The sequence below is a fragment of the Rhinolophus sinicus genome, chromosome 17 (assembly GCF_057876585.1).
Source record: "Rhinolophus sinicus isolate RSI-liver-muscle chromosome 17, RSI-T2T, whole genome shotgun sequence".
NCBI lineage: Eukaryota > Metazoa > Chordata > Mammalia > Chiroptera > Rhinolophidae > Rhinolophus > Rhinolophus sinicus.
This window is the reverse complement of record NC_142517.1, coordinates 10,719,732-10,743,691: the sequence shown is the minus strand read 5'-3', so window position 1 is coordinate 10,743,691 and position 23,960 is coordinate 10,719,732. Positions and strand designations below refer to the sequence as shown.

At 48.6% G+C, this 23,960-nt stretch overlaps 1 protein-coding gene across 1 annotated transcript in view; it reads right to left on the bottom strand.

The window, feature by feature from the left end:
• Positions 1–30: 30 nt before the first annotated feature.
• URB1 (URB1 ribosome biogenesis factor) overlaps positions 31–23,960 on the bottom strand; it is a 65,693-nt gene continuing 41,763 nt past the window's right edge. Inside the window, exons 26-39 of the mRNA XM_019730177.3 lie at positions 22,864–23,057; positions 21,742–21,852; positions 21,311–21,374; positions 18,437–18,608; positions 17,948–18,050; positions 10,242–10,402; positions 9,577–9,688; positions 7,968–8,074; positions 7,284–7,427; positions 5,994–6,103; positions 4,283–4,480; positions 2,766–3,007; positions 1,772–2,371; positions 31–773 (exon numbers count right to left, since the gene is read on the bottom strand). Coding sequence (XP_019585736.3) covers positions 535–773; positions 1,772–2,371; positions 2,766–3,007; positions 4,283–4,480; positions 5,994–6,103; positions 7,284–7,427; positions 7,968–8,074; positions 9,577–9,688; positions 10,242–10,402; positions 17,948–18,050; positions 18,437–18,608; positions 21,311–21,374; positions 21,742–21,852; positions 22,864–23,057 — 2,557 coding nt within the window. The 3' untranslated portion in view covers positions 31–534. The remainder of the gene's footprint in view (positions 774–1,771; positions 2,372–2,765; positions 3,008–4,282; positions 4,481–5,993; positions 6,104–7,283; positions 7,428–7,967; positions 8,075–9,576; positions 9,689–10,241; positions 10,403–17,947; positions 18,051–18,436; positions 18,609–21,310; positions 21,375–21,741; positions 21,853–22,863; positions 23,058–23,960) is intronic.

Below are 23,960 nucleotides of genomic sequence, written 5' to 3'. Positions count from 1 at the left end.
AAATAGCCTTTAACATCAGTGAAACACAGAAACCTAACAAAAATAGACATTTATTCATAAGTTATAAAATTCAAAATCCCCTCTGTGAAACACAATTTAACAAAATACAGGCTGCTGTCTAAAAGCAGAAGTCAAATCAATTTTACATTTTAAGGATTTGATATAACATCCTTTTATTTAATAAAATAACTAACAAACACTGGCAGGTGCTTATTAATTTAAAAAGTTATCCAAAGCTTTGTTGTGATTTCATATAGAAGGAAACCTTCCACAACTCTCACCATGCTCTCTTGTCTAATATGTTTTTGGACATGTTGGCTTTAATATCCACAAATCTGTTAAGCGCTCAGGCACATTACCTCAATTTGAGGTATTTCCTTTAAACTACAAAACCCTGAGAGGAAGGGTCAGCCTGACTGAACACTGGATGGGCCTGGTGGCCCCGAAGGACCAACCCCCACTGTAACTCTGACCACTTCTGCATAGTCCCTGGAGCTTATTTATAGGTCAATTAAATAAAGGCAACTTTTCTTGTCAGGAAACCGAGTCAATGCACGGAGCCTGTCCTTTGCATGCACCGGCCAGCAGGGCAGCACGTGTCGGGGGCAGGGCGGCGATGTCCCTGCAGAGTTCAACGACAGCCTCCTTGTCGCCACTTAACGCCTCCTCTGCAGCGTCACAGATCATCTGGACGTGGGTTATGAGGGTGTCTGGCTGCTGGGCGCCCAGCCAGATGTCCTTAATGTACAGAGACACCAGGAAAGCCGCGGTAGCTGAGGAAGAGGACAACAGAGCCGTCAGGACGCCACTCCACGCAGCTGGAAAACAGGGCACCCCGCCTACACGCAGGGGGACCAGGGCTTTGCTATGTGCCTAAGGGAACTGGGCCGCATCCATGTGGCAACCCGAGGTGAGCAAGTGGAAAAAGCAAATTAATTTTGCCTTTGCTTAACTTTTGGGTTAATCTTCTTTGCTCCTTTTTAAATTTTTTTATTCGATGAATGTTAAAAAAGTTACCACAAGCCAAGTCTCCCCTGGGTCTGACCCCCCATGCCCAGAACCAGACCTGAAGTCTGAGAAGAGCTTCACGGACTCGCTTCACATCATTTCCTCAAAGGCACTGGCGAGGATGTTTTACAGGCAAGGAGTCAATTCTCTGACTGCAGCCAGATGACAAAACAGGTCACCCTGCTACCAGGTGAGCTCAACTGCCTAGGCTGCCGGCCGGTCCCTGCTCCCTGCTCCCCTCAGGTCCCTCAATGAAAGGGACAATCCCAGATGGAGGAAGCCACAAGGTCACAGCCTCCCCGTGTTCTCTTACAGCCTTTTAAAGGCTTTGCTATTCATCATTCGTGTATTCAAACCTTTATTAAGCTAAATACCAAGCACATAAATTCTGTGCTTGTGTACATATGTACGCATGTGTGCACGTACACATATGCACACACATTTGCACACACGTATTCATCTGGCCACGATGGGGAGCATCATTCCACATCTGGGAATGGCTGAAACCTAGGAGCCACTGCCCTGCAGGGGTGGGGTGCCCAGTGGGACACGAGGGAGGTTCTGAGCTGAGCACCTTCCTCCATTGTAAACACGGCCGTCACCAAAGGTTTTGCCAGACCTCCTCTCCCTTCACAGTCAGGGTCCAGTGGCCAACTCTCCATGATCCCCAGAAGTGTGGTGAGAGGAGACCCGAGAGGCTCTAAGGAACAGAGGTTGCTCCCCACCCAGCCCACACCTGCCGCCGACCGGGGACCGGCATTACCTCGCGTGGCTTCATCCTTCTCGTTCAGGGAACAGAGGCAGAGGGTCTCGACTGCTGGGTGGAAGGGGCTCCCCGGGGGGCCCAGGGCCGCTATGAGCTGCAGCATGACTGTGTTGAACAGGCAGGCCACCCTCTGCGCAGGCTCCAGCAGCCCCTCGGCTGCGCAGAGCTGGCTGTACAGCTTAAATATGCCGCTCTTCACAGTGCTGTCCTTGAGAAGATCGGCCACGAGCACCGACTGAGGCAAAATGTAGTTCTTAAGCCAGCCAAGGAGTCCTGCAGCCTCTGCCCTGCCGAGTGGCTGCTCAGCCACTGACCGCAGCACCCAGCGGACCACCAGGGAGGCGACGGCATTCACAAGGCCCAGTGCACCGCTCTTGGGGGCAGCCCCATCCACGGGCTCCTGAGCAGGGTCAGGGCTGGGGAACACTGGCCCCCAGTGGGTCACTATGGACCTCAGGAGGCCCCTGCACGTCTCAAGGCTGGACGCCTGCAGCTCAGGCTCGGCCACCTCCTCTGCCTCCCCAGGCCACCTCTTCCGGCCCCGTGGGCCCTTGCCTCGGCCTGGCATGACGGGCTTGTTCTTATCCTTCAGCATTTCTGTTACACACACAGAGAGAAGCCGGCGGTGAGAATGGAGTCCCTCCTCCCCACAGACCCGGGAGGTGGGGCGTGGGGGGCAGGGTGGACAGCTGCCAGGCACCGAGCACTCAGCACTGCTCCAGTAGGACATGCTCCTATGCCCGGAGCACAGCGGGCACTCAGTATGTGACTGCGACCGCCATTACTGCTACTGTACGTAACAGATGAGCTCCCTGACAGCAGCAGAGCTGGATGCAAAGCCAGGCCTCTCGCTCTGGGGCTACAACGATGGACAGGCCCTGTCTTTAGCCTCATCAGCTCTGGAAATGCTGCTCGGAGAGGGCAGGACGCTCTGGGGGCACTGGGCACAGCGTGGGGAACGCAAGACAGAGTCACGGCTCCTGACACTCACTTAGCAGCTCCTTGACGGGGTGTTTCTCCACGGCTGCTCTCAGGTCCTCTTGGAGCTGGACGTCTCTCTCGATGAGGCTCCACTTGTGCAGGAGGAGGAGGACGTCCCTGGTAGACAGCACCGTCTCGTTCACGGTGAAGCGGTCCATGTCCCTGAAGGCCTGCAGGACGGTGGCCCGGTACCTCAGCACGGAGTCAAGCGCCCCAAAGAAGCTGGTCAGCTGGGTGGAGGCCAAGGAGGGCCTGTGGGGAGCCAACGGCACAGACTGAGCAAAAGCTGCCCCTCGTCCCGCGGCCCAGGAAAGGCACGCCAGTCAACGCCGCAGACCACAGGTGCAAACAGGTCATCCGCCCAGGTTTCCCCTTAAACAGATATAAACATGGACCCCCGTATACAGAACAGAAAGAAGGGAGTGTTCCCGGGGAGGCAGAAAGGGGACCGGAGTGTGACTCCATCCTAGCAGCACAGAAATCTCTCTAGAAACCGTGGCTGATGGATAGCTGGGCAGAGAGAGCCTGAGGGTCAGGGTGCCAGCCGCCTAACAAAACACTCAGAACTGCCCATTCCTCCCATCTCATCAACTCTCAGAATCCAGTGAAAAGGCTCAGGAGAGCCCTGGGACAGCACTGCCCACGGCCAGCCTTACAATGGTCACTGAAAGGAAATCCGTCCTTCTGAACCCTAAGGAATTTACAGTTCAACACCATCTGCTCCATACAATCTTAAAATTAAAATTACAACCCTTATTTCAAACAGGAATCAGTTCTCAGAGACCAGTGTATCTTTCAACAACCCTCAAATAAGAAACACGGTGACCAGCACTGATTTCACAATTTCATTTGAACAACATAAAACCGCACGTCCTGTTCTTTATCAAGAAAGTTTTTGTTCTGAGATTACAATCTGTTTGCTATCAATTCTGGTTCCAATTAGCATCCCTCCGTTCTCAAATCAGAAACACGAGTGTATATTTTCCCTGACACAGTGGAATCTGAGGAGAATTTAGCTCTGCTAAGAAATCAAGAGCATTATTCCACAGGGTCAGATGAAAATACTGAAGTTTTCAAGACAATTGATGACAAGTCGATCTGTGCAGGCTTAGGCAGAAGCAAGTCTGGGGGCACCCTACCTTTCTTAGGTGAAGGTCATGGAAAATATGTTCTTTCTACAAAACGTCACTTTTGAGTGCTTAAATCAAAATATCATGGTAGTCGCTTTGCCTGCTAAAAGTGACCTGGTATGTATGACATACTACAAGTTCTGAGAGCATGTGAAGTTCTCAGGGCCTTGAAAGCTGCCTCATAAAGTTGAAGCAGAAAAGAGGAAAGAGCTAAAATAGGTTACCTGATTCACCCACAACTGGCAGCTGCCTTCTGGCCTGGCTCTCGCCAGCCCAACCAGTGACTGGCCCACTGGCCCAGAGCCCACCTGTGGAGTGCTGACCAGAGGGAACACTGAGAGGGGAGGTGACGCCCACCAGCGACACGCCAGGGGTCAGGCCTGGCAGAGGGGCTTACCTGAGGTGCTTCGTGAGTACAGTGAGAACATACAGGAACTCATTGACCACGTGCAGGGCGAGGAGCTTCGGGGGCTCCTGGGGCCCAGACTGGCGAGGAGGCTGGCTCCCCCGCTCCACTCCTTTGTCTCCCAGGTTGGTCACCCACAGCGTGTGCAGCAAGGAGATGATGCTAGAGAGCACCTGTGTCTCCAGAAACCTAAAACCCAACACACAACGCTCACTCTCCGCCACATCCTCTCCTTTCACTGACATCTGCTGGAGGAAAGGCGGGCGGGAGCCACAGAAGTGACGACAGTGGTGCAGTACCAAGCAGTGGTTTGGCTCGTTTTTCCCATCCTTCAGCAACTCCACCTGCTTATTCCCCCAAACAGGCACAGAATCTGAGTAAGAACAGGGTGCCTGCTACAGACCCAGCTTCAACACAGGGTGAGGCCCCAGTGGACACCCCTTCCTAACCAGAAGACCACCTCACGCCCCAACTAGAGACAAATTCTGGAGCCACTGTGTTACAGTGAGAAGAGGTCCTGCTCACGAGAACAACTCGATTCAAAACCTAAAGTTAACAGCCAAGGAGAGATAATTAGCCAATTATGCCTTTTATAAATCGGAAACAGTCTGGAAGCTGATGTCCAAAGACACATTCTATGGTTAGGACACTACTTTGTTTTAGATAAGTTTTTAAAAATACTTTTTAAAAAATACACAAAGGGCTTGAAAATCCCTGGGTCGAGCAGAGTAGTTAGTGCTTTGAAAGACAGATCCGCCCACCCAGTGCTGTCTGCTGAGACGAGGTCTTCAACGTTCCAGACAGCCTCAAACTCAGGAGATCGATAGGAATCAAAACAGATCAGGCTATGAACTGCACTGTCCCCCCCCAGCCCGCTGCCAACTTTGTATGTGGAAACACTAACTCCCACTGTGACTGTATTTGGGGGTGGGGCCTCTGGGAGGTGAACAGGCTTAGAGGAGGTCGTGAGGGTGGATGGAGCGCCCATAACGGGATTATGTCCGTCTAAGAAGAGGAAGAGGCCCGGGCTCTCTCCTCTCTCTCTTCCCGCCATGTGAGGACACACGGAGAAGCCGGCGTCTGTGAGCCACGGAGAGAGCTCTCATCAGACCCCGCCCAGGATGGCCTGACCTCAGACTCCCAGCCCCAGAACTGTGAGGAAATGAATCCTTGCTGTTGGAACCACCCTGTCTGTGGCAAGTCGTTATGGCAGCCCGAGGGCGAAGACAAACAAACACTCGACACGGCTCCAGCAGCAGCTCCTCACTGAGCCTCTTGACCCTGGGTGGACCGTGGGGAGCTGGAACCCATCACACGAGGGACTGAGCGTTCCTGACACTGGAGCCTGTTTCTACCTTGACAGCTACAGTCCCAAAACCTTAGCTAAATGGTGCCACTGCAGGGGAGTGGACTGTGCAGAACAGACGGAAGGTCGGTCAGTGGAGCCTCCGCCAAGTGCAAAAGCAGCTGGCACCTGTCACTCCACTCACACAAGACACTCAAAGACTGAAAGCGAGGAAATGCCACTTTGGCATTAGCAGGAGCTGGTTACAGGCTTATGGCGGCATTAGAGGACACTGTTTTGGACAACATGCATTCTATTGGACATTTCCAGTCGACACTAAAGCCTGCAGTAGACACCACTGTCTCCGTCCCTCCCTCTTCCAGCCTGACACACACCTCTCACGCGCAAGGTGCTTACTTGCTCTCAAGGATATGCAAAATCCACGTTAAAAGGCTATAGTCCCGTAGGATCTCATAGGCAGACTTGGCATCCCGGGCGGCATTCTGTAGAATTTCCAGAATCCAGTTCTGAAAGTCCAAAATAAAGAGTTACTCTTTAGTGGCAAAGCCTAACTTGATTGTAGGAACAATTTGAAAATATAAAGGCATGTTATGGTTACAGGTGGTGGCTGCGTATGTTGCTTTGCTACGTCTGTAAGAGTGATGCTTGGCTGTGTAGGAACGTGTCCTTCGCCACAGGTGACAGCTAGAGGACACAGACCTCCACGGCAATTGCTGGGCCCTGGGGGGATGCCCACTTCTGCTAATCCATCATTAGGAACCAATCCACAAGCAAAGGTGCAGCATATAAACCCATCGCCCAGGTCAGCAGCAGTCTGAGCTGGGAGGAATGAGGACCCATTTCTAGCAGAGCCAAGAACGGCTCGCCGCCCATTTTTGTCCCCTCAGTTTTACCACCTAGAAAGGAAGACATAAAAATGGGAATGTCCCTTGAGCTGCTAATTGGCAGCTTTAGAATTCTCACATGCTATAAAAAATGAAAAACTACCATACTCAAATTTGGTTTATTCAAACGTGTTTCTTAATCCTAACTCACTCCTATTTACACACATTTTATATAGTATCAGAAGCAAAAGATGACCAGGCTAGAAATTAATCAGAAGGCCCAGTTACTGCTTCCAACTAACTGTCCATGGCATTTAGAACGCTCCCACATGAGTTCTTGGTCTAGGGGACAGTTACGTGCAGACTCCCCCATCAGTTGTGCAGCCTGTGTCCCCTCCACCTCCTGGTTCCCAGCTGAGTTTGGATGATCCAGAGCTTCCGGGCATTAGATGAAATTCTGGCGGCTCAAGAGTGTCTCAGCCAGAGCACCCTGGTCAGTTGTGGGGATAATTTGTTTCCAGGCTGCTCAGCCGGCTCCAGAGATTCACGATTACTGATCATACTGATCAGCACACCCCTCTTCATAGGCCTCACCATGGGGGTGGGGCACAGGGAGGGGACCGTAATGAAGAGCATTTCCTCAGAGGACAAACAACAGTGAGTGTTAACACCGCAGTCTGACAGCAGGACAGGCACCGATGGGGTCTCATTTTCCCTCATCGAAAGTCAGGTTAATGTCAGCTTAGTAGTAGGTCGGTCATGTCCAGGCGGGTTAGAATTCATGTGACCTTGACTTCCAAGTAAAACCTTCAGAAAGAGCCTAGACATTCTGGTCCCAAATACCCTTGCGGGAGCCGCCTACCTGTGCCACTTGGTCACACAGCGGGCTGTTGAAGAAGGACAGGATGATGTGGAAGACCCCTCGCCTGGCATAGAGCTCGTAGCAGTGCTTGTCCCGAATCCCCTGCCGCAGAATTCCAAAGATCCACTCCCGCTCGGCGTTCCGCTGCAACCCAGGCAGATGGGACACACTGTTACGTAAGTTAAAGCCCTTTCACCCAACAACTCTCCAGACACCACCGTTTGCACGACGGCGAAGACCGTGGCACGGCAGCCCTGACCTCCACCGCTGATGGTGTCATTAAAAATCCTCGATTTCATCTCTGATTCAGTTTCAAATCAGGAGTAAGGACCAAGTGAAGTTGAGACACTGAACTGTGTGAGTTCAGGCAGGTGTTCTATAAAAGCACACTTCATATTTACCCAGCGATTCACCAAGAAAATGTAACGAGACTGCCACAAAACTCAGACCTCTGACACAGTGTTTAAGGTTTGAGAAGTGACCAGAAAGTTCAAGTTCAAGCCCGCGCGGAACGTTTCCTTTCCCTGACCTTCCAGCTCTAACACTGTGCAGTCATGCCAGCCGAGCAGCAAAAGCACTGATGGGGGGGAAACGTCAGCAGGGCAGCAGCGGTCAGCGAGCAGAGCAGGCTGAGCGAGCCAATCCAGGAGGCTTTCGGGACCGTGTGGGGATTCACAGCATTACCTCCAAGTCCGAGCTGTAGAAGAACTGGTAGAAGCCTGGAACCTTGTTCATGTTCAAGTACTCGTGGGACAGCAGGAACTTGTGGATCTTCAGGTACATGTGCTCCTCTAGGAACAAGGCAGACAGTCACGACCGGCACTAACAGGCTCCCCACGGCCTGCTGGAGTCGGGGAACGGGGATCTGGGGGAGGACAGAGATCCCTGCCCCTGGGAGCTTTCGCATCCTTACCAGGTTGTTAGGTAAAAACTGCAAAAGTAATTGCAGTTTTTGGGATTATTTTTAACCTTTTAAACCTCAATAGTTCTCGAGAGCTGGACTGCATAAGACACCTTAGGTCTACACTGCACACACTTTCTCTGTGGCTCAGAAACCACGGCAGGACGTGGAGTCTTCAGAGATGCCAACCATCCCCTAGTCATCAGCCTGGTGGGCAGGGTGGCACCAGGTCACCCAGACAGCACAGGGCTAACACTGAAGGGAACGACCCGGCAAAGGGGGCTCAGGGGCCCTGGGTCACTGGCTCTGGGACACGGTGGGGCCGACAGGCAGGCACCTCCTCCCTGCCACTTCCCATCCTCAGGTCATGGCCCACAGTCTATCCGGCCACCTACAGCCTGAGCTCATGACACGAGGTCTGATGTGGGACAGAGCTCGCCCAGGCACAGGCTAGACGGGGCGCTGAGGTCAACGCTACTGTAGCCTCTGCGAGGTAATTTCTCAGAACAGCCTTTTTCTTTTGTCTGCAAATGGCTTATTACCTGGCTTCCTACCCAAATTTCGAAGCAAATAAAAAAACATGCAATAAAAGTGACGTAGGAGCAGATGAAAATCAGATCTGAATTCTAATAGCCACATGACTATGGACTAATTGTGGGATCTCGGACAAGCTATTTCACCCTGGGGGCCTAAAGTTGGGGGGCTGTTTCCTCATCTGAAAGTAACCATGTTATACTCACAGAACCCCATAGTCCCCAATGGTACCAACATTCTATGATTTTTCATTAATTAAAAAATGTCTTATGACAGACTAACGTCTCTCGCACCACCTCAGTAGCGGAACCCGTTTTTATGAGGGGCCCTGTTCTAGCGCCTGACGTGGCACCTTGTAGGGACTCACAGGCCACATGCACTCTGGCTGAGGACCTAGGAGCGTGCTGGCTCTGACCTCGAGCCTGGGTCAGCACCTGCTAACCCTGACGGGGCTTCTGCGTCACGCACCCTCTAAGTGCTGTCACAGGCAGGCCCCATGTCCCCACAGCGGGCCCATGAGGTGGGTGCTATAGCTTGCATTTACCACAGCTTTTATACCTGCAAACAAACGTGAAAACACAGCCTTTCCTCCATCATACACACGGCTCTGCACCCTGCTCGACAGGCTTTCATCCCATAGACCTATAAAGCACTTCCTCACAACCATCATTTATTTACTGTCCATGACTGGTGGACATCAGGTGGCTCCCAGTCTTTCACCGTGACAAGCAGTGGACAACCCTGATCCGTCCTCTCTCACACGCATGACAGGTTACACCTGTAGGATGAATGTCTGCGAGGGGACTTGCTCAGCCTCAACATTTCAATCTCACCTCCACCTAATCCTGTCAGTGGTACCTGGTTTCAAAATCTGCAGGGCTGCTTTGGCAATGAAGAGAGTCAGGGTATAGGTGAGTCTCATGTTCTTGGTTCGGATTCCGTTGCGGACTACATCCAACAGGTAAAGTACCTTAAAACCAGGGAAAGGGGAAGAAAAAGAGCATTTTCAGAACTGTCACCAGCCTTGCCTCGTGCAGCCGCAGCTACAGTTTGCAGGGTGGCCTGCTCCTCTCATCCCAGGGCCCCAGATGCCATCATAATACGTAGTGACATCTTTGCTCTCAGGAGCACTTTTGCTTTTCCTTGATGACCAGGCATGTGCCCAAGGGCAGACAGCCCTGGCTCCACAGCCTGACAATCCCATCTGCTCTTGTCTTTCCCCCCCCAGGGCACAGGCTTCTGAAGCTGTATGTCCTGGACAACAGCTGCCTTAACCACTAGATTTAGACCCTAGAAATTAAACTACTTTGCCCACCCACAACACAAGAAGAGGGACTATAAGGGGAGACCTCTCCCACCTGCCCAGGGGCCAAGGACCAGAGGCAAGCTCCGGCATCACCCCGTAGAGGGAACAGATCTTCATGCTTTACCAGAGGTCTCCTGGGAACTCAGAAAGCCTTCCACCAGACCAGGTGGGGAGCCAGCCTCGGAAGCCCTCCAGGCCCATCCTCAGCCCCACTCACCTGGGACTGCTCTCGGAACCGTGCCCCCTCGACATGCGAGTAGTAGGCCGCCAGGACGTAGTAGGCCGCGGCTCGCATCTGGGGGTCATAGCTACTGAGGGCTGCGACAGTCAGGCCCAGAGCATTTGAGTCCAAAAACTTTCGACAATCCACCACAAATTCTACAGGAAATAAAATATAGCATTAAACACACACACATACACACACACCCATGACGCTTGTGAGACATGGTGAATTAAATTTCCGATTGCATTTCGCCAATATTAATTACGTGTGCTAGATATGAGAGATGCCAAGTCTCCAACTACCCTTAACTTCTGCTGAAGTCGGATCAAAGACTATCTTCCCTTCTGTGACAATAATTACCATGCCACCAGCCTCTGAGATGCTTGTAAATCCCAATTAGGATTTTTTCATTACTTCTCATGAGCTGGAGGAGAAAGGAGTCGCTATTCAGACCTGAAACACGAGATCCTGGCATCGCCCCACATCCCAGAAGCCAGGGCAACACAACCAGGTGTCAGCAGAGAAAACCAGCTCCTGTTTCCATCGCGGTCAGCCCACTGCCTCTGAGTTCCTACCACGAGCACCGCTAAGGAAAATCCCGTAAGGTGGCAACGCTGGAAATTAGCTGGTGCAAACCAGTTTGACCCAGCCCATCAATTTTACAAAGGATTAACTTACACCCACTGTGCAACCCTAGTGCTTTCTTCAAAATTACGACAAAAATCTCCCAAAAGGCAGGCCACGAAGCTTGAGCAGAACTACAGCCCAAAGAGTCTGCCTTTGTTACCTGGGAGAAACTCACAATCACTCCAGAGAGGATGCAAGCGAGAGAGAAGGTCAGCTATTTGAGGGGACCCACCCGACCACATCGTAAAGGGTTTGATTATCACTAATAATCACTAGTAAAACTCAGGACACTTCAAATCCTCTTTAATAAGAACCCAGGCCTTTTTACAAGATAAATACTGTCAAGAAAAGCCTCAGAATAGAGATAGGTCACCGTGTTTAAAAATGACTAAGCAGGGTTTGGTCATGATAATCACACTGAAGATGTTCTTTAGATTGAGGGACTGGTGACCTAGGTAAATTAGGGAGCAAACACAAACTCACTGAAATGACTACCCCAAACGGGTCATCTTGGAATATGCTGCCATGAAGTGATATGCCATTGATTAAACCATCAAGTTTCCTTCTCTCTCAGAAGGAGCAGAGCTCACTGGAGCTTCCACCAGCATCCCCCCAAGGGCAGACCGATGGAGGGGGCACTGATTATATACAGTTCCCTTATTCTGTGTTTCTCAACTTTTAAACCCTATCAAAGAATAACCAGGATTTCCACTTCCACTCAAGAGAGAGTGACAGGAACCAGATGTACCCGTCCACCTGAAGCAACCAGAAAAGCAGACTGGAGAAATAAAACAAGGACTTTCAGTACATTGGACATAAAACAAGGGACAGTCAGCGCTGAGAGATGGGAAACAAGGTGAAGCTTCTGTCTCAGCTTGCAACCTAGAGAGTTTCCAGGCCATGGCACAAAAAGGGCAAACCTATGTGGAGACTGAAGATCTCTGAGCTGAGGAGACAGAGTGGGAGGCCTACCAGGCCAAGACGGCCGGAGTTCACAAGGCAGAATCCTAGAGAAGAAAGTGCCAGAGTTCTCAGCTGAGTGTCGGTGGGCAGTGTGTGAGAGGAAGCTACCTGCGGCTGGGAAACAACCACCTGAAAGAACTGGAGAAGACAAACCCAGGCACACGCCTGCCTGGAAATAGTTCCCGTACCCACCAGCCAGGGTGAAATCCTCACAGTTCACTGTGATAGGGTAGGTTTCTCAGGAAGATTTTACCTCAGTTGTACAGCAAAGTTCATCCCTGACAGAGACTAAAAGCAAAACTGGAAGGATCAAACCATTTCCAAGTAATTCGAATGTGTCCTAGAACAAAGCTCAAGAACATTCACAGGAATACAAAGCTACCCAGCACCAAACAAGGCAAATATCACAATGCCTGGCTTCCAATAAAAAGTTAGAAAACATTCAACAAGCAAGACTATAACCCATTCTGAAGAAAAAACCTCCACCATTCAAAAATGACCCAGGTATGACACAGGTAACAGAAAGAGTAGACAAAGACATTAAAACAGTTAATATAACTGTATTCTACATGTTCAAGAAGCTACCAGAAAGACTGAGCATGTTAAGTAGAGATATGGGAGATATAAACACCCAAACTGACCCTCTACAGATAAAACTTAAAATGTTGGAGATGAAAAATGCACTGGATGGGATTATCAGCAGATTACACACTACAGAAGAAAAAAAAAAAGAACCAGTGAACTTGGAGACAGCAACAAAAACTACCCAAATGGAAACACAGTAATAAAAAAGAATTTAAAAATATGAAGAGAGCATAGTGAGTTGTTGTACAATTTCAAGTAGGCTAACATATGTGTAATTGGAGTTCCTGAAAATGTTTGAAGAAATATGGCCAAAACTTTTGTAAAGTTGACAAAACTTATAAACCTACAGAGCCAAGAAGCTCAATGAGCACCCAAGCACAAAGGAATATAAAGAAAATTACACCAACGTATATCATAATCAAATGTCTTGAAGCCAGTAATAAAAAAAACATGTTAAAAGCAGCCACATAATGTACAAAGAAACAAAGATAAGAATGATGGTAGATTTCTTGTTAGAAATAACGCAATCTAGAATCAGGGCAGCAACATCTTTAAAGTACAGTAAGAAAAAATAAACTGCCAACCTAGAATTTTATACTCCATGAAAATCTTTCAAAAGTTAACACTTTTTTCCATAAAAAAGCTAAAAGAATTGATTACCAGCAGACTTGAATTACAATAATTTTTAAAGGAAGTATTTTAGGCAGAAGGAAAATGATAGAAAATAGAAATCTGGATCTACACAAAGGAATGAAGAGAACCAAAAATGGTATCTAGATGATAAAGATAAAATATTTAAATCTCTTTAAAAGGTAATTGACAATTTAAACCAAAAACAACAACACATGGTGGGCTTTACAGCACATAGAAGTAAAGTACATGATAAAAATAGCATGAGAGCCAGGAGAGGAAAAATGGATCGATACTGTTGTAAGGTGCATCTATCCATGAAGTGGCATAATTTCACTTGAAGATGAAGGGTTTAAGGCATAAACCCTAAAGCAACACACACACACACACACACACACACACACACACACACACACAGACATTCACGCACACTTGTGTGGTAGCTAGAAACAAATAAAAGAGAATTGGATCAATAATCATATTAAATGTAAACGGCGTAAACATTCCAATTAAAATAGGCAGAGATGGTTAAATTAGATTTAAAAAAGAAAACCCAAGTGTATCTGTCTACGGGAAACCACTTTTAATATCAAGATGCAGATTAAAAGTAAAGGATGAAAAAAAGAATAATCAGAAGACTCTTGGGCTCCAATAGCTTATAAACTAAATTTTCTCATTTCTAACAAGTGACTATTTTTGATGGGAAGGGAAAAAAAATCCAAAAGCTTTAAAATGCATCAAACTGGGGGATAAAATTATATTGTTTAGGAAAAGATGAGGTGTGTCTAAGATACACCTATATGCCTACATAACATAATACACATAAAGGAATACATTTGGAAGAAAGAACAGTGCAAACATTTAATATTGCACCCACTAAAAATAGTTAGTATTCAGCTGGCTGGGACATTTTTAGTAATCACTGACATTCTCTAAGACAAATGGATTTTCCATGTGTCCATGAGGAAAAGTCAATTACATGTTTTGTGGTCATGCCTGTTATTCTATGAAGTCTTGGCTTTGTAACACTTAAGAGCTGCCCTTGGGTGTTGAACATAAGCTGTTAAAAAACAGTTATAAATGCCATTCTCTTTGTTTCTGGGACCTCATAAACAGCAATTTGGCCTTCTGATAACAGATCTTCAGGTCAAAATGGCTTAACCAGGACAATTATCCAGGGTTAAAATGAAAAGCACCCCACACCTTATGGGCTTTTGTGGCAGTGCAACTGTGTTGCTGGAGCATCAAGGACTCCTCATGCCTCTGACAGTTTCCTCAGAGGCGGCCGTGGGTAAGGCTCATCACCCTGTGGAGCCTGTGGTCTGGTGACAAGGCTCAGCACACTGTACACTGGCCTCTCTGTTCTGGGTTCCATGTGAATTATGAGCTAAAGATTTCAGCCCAGGTCTGCTGAGGACAAGAATTTGCTGTGGAAAAAGCATCTGTCACTGCCGTTGCTAATAGCCTTGGCTGGTCCTTTTTCTCAGCCAAGGACTCAAAGAAGGAAAGCAGTGAGGTTAAGAAAACAGGTTCCCATTTTCAGCAAAGAGTTGGAATGGAGCTGTGAGATAGCAGTTTCTCCAAAGACTGGCAGCCACACATAAAAACGAATCAGACGCCCAATTTAGGATTATAAGACGTTTAGCAACTTGGACCCAGGTGCCACTGCAGGAAGTGAAAACATACGGTTGAAAACTTGTCACACACAGCATGGATGAATCTCACAAATACCAGGGGGGATAAATGGCGCCGAAACCAAAGAATATACAGTGTGTGATGCCGTTTACATCAAGTTCAACTATTGGACACTGGTTTGTACTGGGGAGGATGAGCCCTGAGGAGCTAAAGACTATGTTCTGTTCCTTGATCCGGCTGGTGGTTTCACCAAAACTCAAGCCACACATACATGATTTGTGTAGGCTTCTATATGTCCCACTTCAATAAAAATTTATTTAATACAGTGTTCAGACTTCCTCACCAGGGCAAAAGCAAAAGAAACAGTAATTTTTAAAATAATATGAAAAAAAGATTCATGACTTAATCCAACCATATAAACCTGGCCTACACTGGCCTTTATGCCGTTCACAGATTTATGTTCTGTTCAACTTAACTATTTTACTGCTAGGTATTTTCCTCTCGACAAACTGGTATGCTTCCTTTTATCAGACAACAAAATTTGTTTAAAACATTACGCTTCCATTTTTAGTTCTAGATGACAAGTAGCCCAGAGCAAAATTTAATGAACCTAATTTTCTTGTTTTGCTTTGTTTTTAGAAATTTTTTATATTTCTATTTCTCCCTATCCACCTCTTGCTTTTTAAAATTTTCTACTTCAATGTGAATGATTTTAGTGTAACTGGTATTTTATGCTACTGCAAATCCTTTTTCGAGTAGACATGCTCTGCGAATTTTTTCTACCTGTATTCGACCAATAATACTTAAAGTAGGCTGTATTTGGAGATTTTCCAACCTTAAAAGACCATTTACAAGTCACCTCTCTTCACAAAAGGCCTCCCAGGCCCTGTCTCCCCTGCCCAAAAAAGACAATATTCAAGATTTTGAGAAAAACATTGTGTCCTGATTTTACTATTTTTCTATTAAGTGTTTCCCAAGCTTTTGCCTTCTGTTTCCTAAAAGCTCTATTGAGAGACAGAGCAACAGATGAAATGATTTGTTATAATTCACTGAAGTCACCTCATATTTTTAGACTGTGGAAAATCTATTTTCATGTTTGATGAGAAACAGGCTTAGAGGCAGGGCCAAGGCATAGGGGAATCAGCGAGCTTCCTGGCCACACACCAGACGTGCCTGTTAGTCTGCTGCTAATAGCACCAGGGCAATTAAGATATCTGCTTGCCATTATCATAATCTGACATTTGCATGAAATGCCCCAGCTCCCTTGCAAATAAAACCTAGCTCAGCCACAAAACAGTCCGTGTTCACGGAGGGGGCAGCTGGAGGCGCACAGGGGCTATGGATGGGCGAGCTCTCTGAAAACCCAACCCTCTCATTTCTTGGTTGGCACTACTACCGGCAGTGGTGGCCGCTCAGCAAATATGTTCCTAAGGGGGAGTATCTGAGCATACAAAGGCTATTTCAAGTTGAAAAAGGGAGAGGACAGGACAAATAGTGAGTCATGGTCTCTCAATGCACCTAAATCTCCGCGGCCTTTCATCCAGTAATCCAGACATCAGGCCAGCCGAGCGGATGAGCAGACACAGAGCACACGCCTCCACCCACCCCTTCACACCCAGACCCAGGAGCCCTTCCTTGCGGGCCCCACTGGAGTCATCACCGGCCCATAAAAACAGATGAGAAGATTTTCACTGCACAGGCCCTGATCGTATCTGGTTTCTGAACTGTGAGTATATTACCTAATGTTAAAAATGAATTAAGTTAGATTTCTAATTCTGGGAAGACGGTGTAGACATATTTTTATGATCACGTACAACTGAAAATCCTGGACAACCAGGACACGATTCTAAAAGATGGAAAGAAAGCAGACCAGACAGGGACCTCAGGTGAAATCCTGCCTTTGCTTTCTGCTTCCGGGGGCCTACAGTTACAGCTGAGGAAACCAGCAGGCCCAAAACACCAACAGGCACAGACAAAGCCAGAACAAAAGCCCGCTCTCCAGTCTCAAGACAAAGGACTAGCAGAGGGCAGCCCAGCAAGACAGAAAACTCTTAGGTGATAACTGCTCTACTCCAGCCAAGCACCCCAGAAAACCTGTGGCCCTGCCCCAGCTAAGGCCAGCAAAGGGGGAGCCTAGACTTCCATGCCTGTGACATTTGCAATTTAGCCCCAAATCCCCTGCTGGAGTGGCTTCAGAGAAGGCCAGAGAGGTGGGGCTTTTGTCCCCACTGGGAATTAGGGTGACCCCCATCACCACCCTCCCCACTGTGTATCAGAGGAGGCCCGGCAGAGAGGTAGCAGGAGGCAGTGGTCTCCTGAGACGTGGCACTGGGCGCTCCCACCTCTCCCAGCCAGGAATAGCAGTGCAGGCATGACCCATAAAAGGGAAAATCACTAAACCGGACTTCATCAAAATTAAAAGCTTTTGTTCTGCAAAAGACCCTGTTAAGAGGATAGAAAGATAAACTGCAGATTGGGAGAAAATATTTCCAAATCGCATACGCAACAGAAGTCTGATATCTAGAATACAGAAAGAACCCTCAAAACTCAACGCTAAAAAAAAAAGTCCCATTAGAAAATGGGCAAAAGCATGAAATGACATTTCATGCTAGGGGGACATCAGATGGCAAATAAGCCACAAGATGCTCAACATCATTAGCCATTAGGAAACGCAAATTAAAACCACAGTGAGATAACACCACACACGTGACACATCACCAACAAAGTGCCCAAACCAACAGACCAGACCCACCAGGAACTAGAGCTCGGTCTTCCCCAACAGGCATGCGTACCCGCTTCACTTCCTTCTGTCTCTCCCCCACCCATTCACCCATAAACTCCCACCTTCAGGCTACTGGATACAAAATCCGTTTTTGCTTAAACCAGGAAAAAGCCAACCTCAGTAGGCTTTCACTCATGCTTAAGGATAAAAATCTGTTGGTATTTGACCACTGTCTAGAGAAAATTCAGAAAAGGCTCTCGTCATTAAGAACTAGGAAAACATCAAGGACAAAGGGACACTGACGGATTTTAAAATTATAATTTAAAAAAATCACTGTATATTCAAAATATGAATTGCTACTTTGCTGACAATCACTGGAATAAAAAGGTGACAAGGCAGCTGCAGATCACTCAAGAAGGAGTGACAGTAACCCTTCAGGAGGTGCAATCTCTGTGAGAAACCTGACTGCAAGGGCCTGTGGCTGCCCGGCCACGCACGGCAGGAGCGGCCCCGCCCCCCACCCCACCGCTGCCATTACCTGGCCTGGTCAGTTCACTGAAGAGATGAAGGAGAAAGCAGGGGTCATAAAGGCCATCCAGATCCGCTATGCTCCTGTCTTTAAATATTGGTTCCTCTGAATCCTGAAACAGCCCGAAACAGACAGACGTGTGGGTGCAGGTCAAGCTCCCAAATGTAACACCACGTAAATGTTCACCCACTGTATCTACAGTTCAAACCATTTTGAATATGCAAGAGCATAAGAAAATGGTGCTGTGAAAAACAGTCCTTGTATATGAAAGGATATAATCGTTGGGGAACAAGTTATAAATGAAACAAGTGATGATAACTGAAGCTGGGTGGTGGGTCCACGGGGTCCAGTCTCTGCACCTTTGCACGTGGCTGGAAGCTTACTTAATAAGAAGTTACCAAACCACATGAAGAAGCACGCTTGTATTTTACAGTCCGCTAAAGCTGAGGGTGCAAACGGAGCCCTCGCAGGGAGGGCTCTGCTCTGGGCCTCCCGTACCTCGGGGGGCAGCAGCCTTCGGCTCTGGGGGAAGTGGAGGATGGTCTTCATCATCCGGTCCCGATCCAGCAGGCGGAGGATGTCCCCGACACTCGGCTGCTGCCACAGAGACTTGCCCAGGCTCCTGCACGTCTTGTGATGCTCCACGGCCGCGGGGCCCCACAGCAGCACCCTAGAGCCGCAGAGGACAGAGCAGACTGTTACAGGGCCTCCCCCCCCCACCCAGGGACAGAGCTGGTGACGATAATGACAATAACGACATCGCTTTGTCGAGCAGCTGGCACATGCCAGGTACGGTTCTGGGCGTGTTACAGAGGCCTATCATTCAATCCCTATCATAACTTAGGAAGGAGGTGGGGGTGACGGTGATGCTGACAATGAGGAGGGTGGGGACCGTGTGAGGCATGATGACAGAGGCCGACACCTGTATGGAGCTTGTGATGTGCCAGACACTGTTCTAAGCCTTTTACAAATATTAATTCATTTAATCTGCATAACATTAAGGTAGATATTATTATTATTGCTCCCATTTTGCAAATGGGGGAAAAGAGGCACAGAAAGGATTAAGGAAGTTGCTCAGCTGGTCACTCGTCCAGCCTCTCCGTGGCAGAGCTGGAATTCCCTCTCGGGGAGTCTGGCTCCATAGCCCATGCCAGACCACAGCGACAGATACCTGGCTGCGTGGTGATGCTTTACTGATATAAACCTTTCCTTCCCAGACCAGCTCTGCCCGCAGCCTTTCAGCTGTCTCCACCTCGAGAGCCCACCATGTACACACCTCCACCTTTCATGCCACCAACCTCACTGGAGCTTCGCAGAGGTCACCTCACCTTCCTCCTAGAAAATGACACAGGCCTCCCTCTTCCTCCCACCCCTAGCCCAGATACCCGCTATCCACCTCCCCATTGCTGGAAGATGCTTCCTGAAAGCCCAGCCGTCATGAGGGCCGCTTTTCTGCCCCAAGATGCCTGTCAGCTCTCTGCTGTCTCCTGGATCGAAACGGAAATACTTCTGTCTGGTACTGAAAGTCCTTACCAACCAAGCTGTCTGACCCTCCCACACCTCTTCCCTACACGTATCTTGTGATGCAGATAAACCAACCTACTCACTATTCCCGGAAACGTCCCGATGTTCCCACCTCCCAGCTGTCACCACATGGTCCCCTCCACCTGGTGCCCCCCGGCTCCTCCTCCTCTGCTAACCTCACCTCCATCAAATGCCTCCCCACCGTCCCAAAGCATTCCGTGACTCCCCAAGGGAGAGCATACTGTCACGTGAGGCCCTAACTGCTGCTTACACCGCATGGCATGAATCAGAAGCCAATTTAAGAGGAGTTGCATTCATGACAGTCTGATCCCCTCAACAGACCGGGAGGCTGTGTCCCTTTCCGACAGTGCTGGGCCCGGTGCTTTGTAAACAGCAGGGGCTCAACAAACATCTATTGGATAAAATACTTCTAAATGGAATGCCTCTCCGTAGATACAGATAGATTCTATGCAAGTCAACAATAGTCACTCTAAGTTACAAAGCATCTTCCTTAGGAGAGTGATGCCTATTGCCCTCGGGCTCTAACAGCCAGGCAGCTGATGCACTGGTCACACCCCTCGGATTGGCACCACCCACTAGTCTGAGACTCATCCCCTGAACGTCCAGAGCTCCCCGTGTGGCTCCCCTAACTCAGACCTGCTCCTTCACGTAAGGATGTGGACATGACATATATTCTGAGTCTGAGGAAATGCTTCCCCATTCGCTCTCCTCTCTCCCTTATGCACACGGGGACTCTGCTGTTCCAGAAAGGGTACAACTGGTGTAGCACCACCTCCAAAGCAGTAAGAGGGTGAGGCCCTGAGGGAAACGATGGAGAATGTTTATTCATGACCCGGGCACCCTCAAGAGAGAGAAAATGTTTTCGCTTGTTTTTCTTTTTTTGAGGGGAAGAGGGTGGCTCCTAGGCTAATACAGCTTTTATCTTTAAAAAAAAAAAAAGTATTCTACAATGTTAATATTTTTTTCACTTCCCTGCAGAATTCTGCTGAACTATTTTTCTTGGCCCAGTTAGCTCACTTCCTGCCTTAATAATGAAATTCTTCTGCATGTATGCATTGGACAGATGTTAGGGTGCTTGCCCCAAATGATAAGGAGAAAAAAGGAAACTAGGGCAGCAGAGGGAATCTAAGACGCTTTCCATGAACAGCACATTTGGTCAAGTCCCCTCTTAGCCTGGCCCTCAGAATTGGGGCAGGGCCCATGGGAAGTGCCCATCTCAGGCCCTCAGGGCCCAAAGCTGTGGTGCCAAGGACGGGGGCAGGCAGCCCCTGGGAACCAGGAGAGACAGTCAGAAAAAGAGGGGCAGACAAGAGAGACACAGAGAGAGACAGACAGAAAGGAAAGAGACAAATACAGACACATACACACACACACACACACACACACACACACACACACACACACAGAGCACGCACATATAAGGGGAGAGTAGAATTAATATCTAGTCGGCACTCCTCACTCTCCCCTGCCCCCAAACCCCCACATCACAAGTCATTCCCGTCTAAAGTAAAAAGGTTTCAGAAAAATCAACTAAACTAGACACTCCACGCAGGAGTGAGTACAGGGGCAGGCCCACGACAGACACGCATGCACCAACCAGGAGGGTGGCCCGGCCGAGGCAGCCCCTGCCCGGACAACCTCATGGGGAGGCCAGCTGCTTACACTGGAGCCGTGTGTGAGCTAAGGGAGCCCCACCCATCCCTCCCCTTTCCTGAGAACCAAAAGGAACGAGAGAACATCTTGGAGCTTGCTGTGTGACGCGAGCCCGTCTCAGGGCTGGCGCCTTCAAAGCCTCCTGCAGCTCATACCTCTAGGCCCAACACTCACCTGAAGTCGATGAGGCTTAGGCTGTTCTGCTCATATGCCCGGAGGAGGAGTAAAATCTTCTGGTCTAGAGGTCAGTTGAAGGTCAATTTAGAAAGCTGGCTATGCATTCCTCCCATCTCATCACACTATCCAGCCCTCATACATTCCTGGGTCACACTGCTCAGTCCCCACACACTTCTGGGTCACATCACCCCGTCCCCACATACTCCCTGGTCCCACCACTCGGTCCCCACACACTTCCTGGTCACACCACTCGGTCCCCACACACTTCCTGGTCACACCACTCGGTCCCCACACACTTCCTGGTCACACCACTCGGTCCCCACACACTTCTGGGTCACATCACCTAGTCCCCACATACTCCCTGGTCACACCACTCGGTCCCCACACACTTCCTGGTCACACCAATTGGTCCCCACACACTTCCTCACCCAGGACGCTGAGAGTGGCACCATAGGCCCCAAGAAGCACTGCTAAGTGGCTGCTCTCACAGACAGAGGGGCACAGTCTCACCACCGCTGCCATCAGGTCCACCAGCGCCTCTGGAAGAAAACAACAATGAAATGCACGGCACTGCGGGGGGAATGCGCACATTTTGGATCGCAGCAGAGGAGGAAGCATGTCAGGGACATTGCAATGCTTGAAATTGCCTTCTCTGAGCAATACTGGCCTCAGGGACTGCACCAAGTCTCTTCACCACTTTTTCCTATTTTTAAATAAACATGTCTTCATAGTCGTCTCTCTTCCTAGGTCGTACACAAAGCACTATCTTCCCACTCCCCCTTGCAAATTTTAAGTCACCAAAGATATTAAAGCCTAATCATTTCCTATGCCTATATTATCAAAATCTCTAATATTTCTATTCCCGCTTAAATAGAAGGCTGGAGCCTTTTACTTTTCCTACTGTCCATACCTGTAACGGGTAATGGTTCTCTTCAATTTCGCACTTTATTACGGACCGACCTTGTGGTGATTTCTAACGGGCTGGGGATGTTAATTTTGTCTCTAGACAGAGTGTGGCTTCAAGAGGGCAGGACCTTACAGACCATCTCCTCCGATGTCTCCACAGCCTACACCAAAGTTGGGATCACAGGTGCTCAAGTAAATGCCTAATGAACCAGGGATCGTGCCAAAACCTGGGCTTGCAAGATTCCCTGGCAGGGAACTGTCAACAGGGCTGTTTGAACCCTCTGCCCTTGATAAAAGTTTCAATCTTCCCATTAAGACATTGCACGCAACTGAACAATTTCTCTCCTGTCAGACACCCCTCCTGACTCCTGCTAACTCTCAGATTTTAACGCTTGCCCATGACATGGCCATGAGACCATAAACACAACATCCGTGAGCCAAAACGGGCTTTGAAAAGGGGTCTGCATTTGCTGTTTGACCCTAAGTCCGAGGAAACATTTCTGGAGCGTGGCTGTGACAGAAACAAAACATTCTAATACCGTTTGGTAATGCTTCCTGGGCGCGAAGCTTCAGCACACAGCGAGCTCGCGGAAATCAGAAGTAATTACATCTGTGTCTGAAATGGGGGGTGGGGTGCAGGTCACCTTTCACTTGACCGTCTGGGTTTTCCTCGTCCTCAGACTTGAGCAGAGTTGGCAGAAACAGAGAGTGCTGGGTGAGCATCATGTGGAATACCGGGAGTGGGACAAGCTTAGTGCGCATGGAGCTTTCTGGAAGATACAGGAGCTGCAGGGCTGCACGGAGGGCATTTAGGAACGCAGAGTCCTGATACCGGAATCTACGAGGCAAACATCAGTGGGGAAAGGGCTTTACAAAACGGAATTTTATTTCACAGGAAACAATAAAAAGCAAAAACAAAAACAAAAAAACCCCAAAAAACGTGTTCTTGGCATTTTATTAAGACAATCTTTCAACATACCTATACCCAGCTGAGGATTTCACAGTGCTAGGCCGTATACCCACCTCAGTTCTACTGTTGCCATAGCGTTACCCTTGCTTTCCCACATGCCTAGCTGTTACCCAGCACAAGGAGTGCTTCTGAAAACAAGGGAGCAGTGCAGCGTATTTATTTTCTTGACGGCGTAAACGCTGCACACACACTTCCTGTTTGGTTGACATGCCAGGAGGCAGCAGAACAGCTGAGCCTGAACTGACATGACACTCAGTGCCCCCAGCCCACCCTGCCAGGTCAGCCTCCCTCCCTCCGTAAGTCCAGCTACTCAACACTCCCATCAAATGGTTCAGGAGACTTCCCTGTCTGAAATCCCTTCAGAACTCACTAAAGGAATGAAAGCATCAGACTCTAGAAAAATGGATTTTTTTCAGTCGTATGTGAATAATGTTAAGAGTCACTTAGCATATTGTGGGCATCCCAGAAATACAAATTAACCAAAGACTGAAAGAATGTCACCATTTCATGATGGTAATCCAGTTATAATTAATCTGTTACCCACTTTCACTTCTTTCTCTCCTCTTGGAGAAAGCATTTTTCTGTTTCAAGTTGAAGGATAATCAGGAAAATGAAAATTAGAGGTGCAATGAAACATCATTTCATGACTATTTGACTGCCAAAAACAAGAGTCTGACCATATCAATTTAGAATATAGGATATGAGGGAAAAATGAACTTTCGTACTGTTTTGGGTTAGCTCAAAAACCTTGGGAAGCAAACTGAAGGTGTA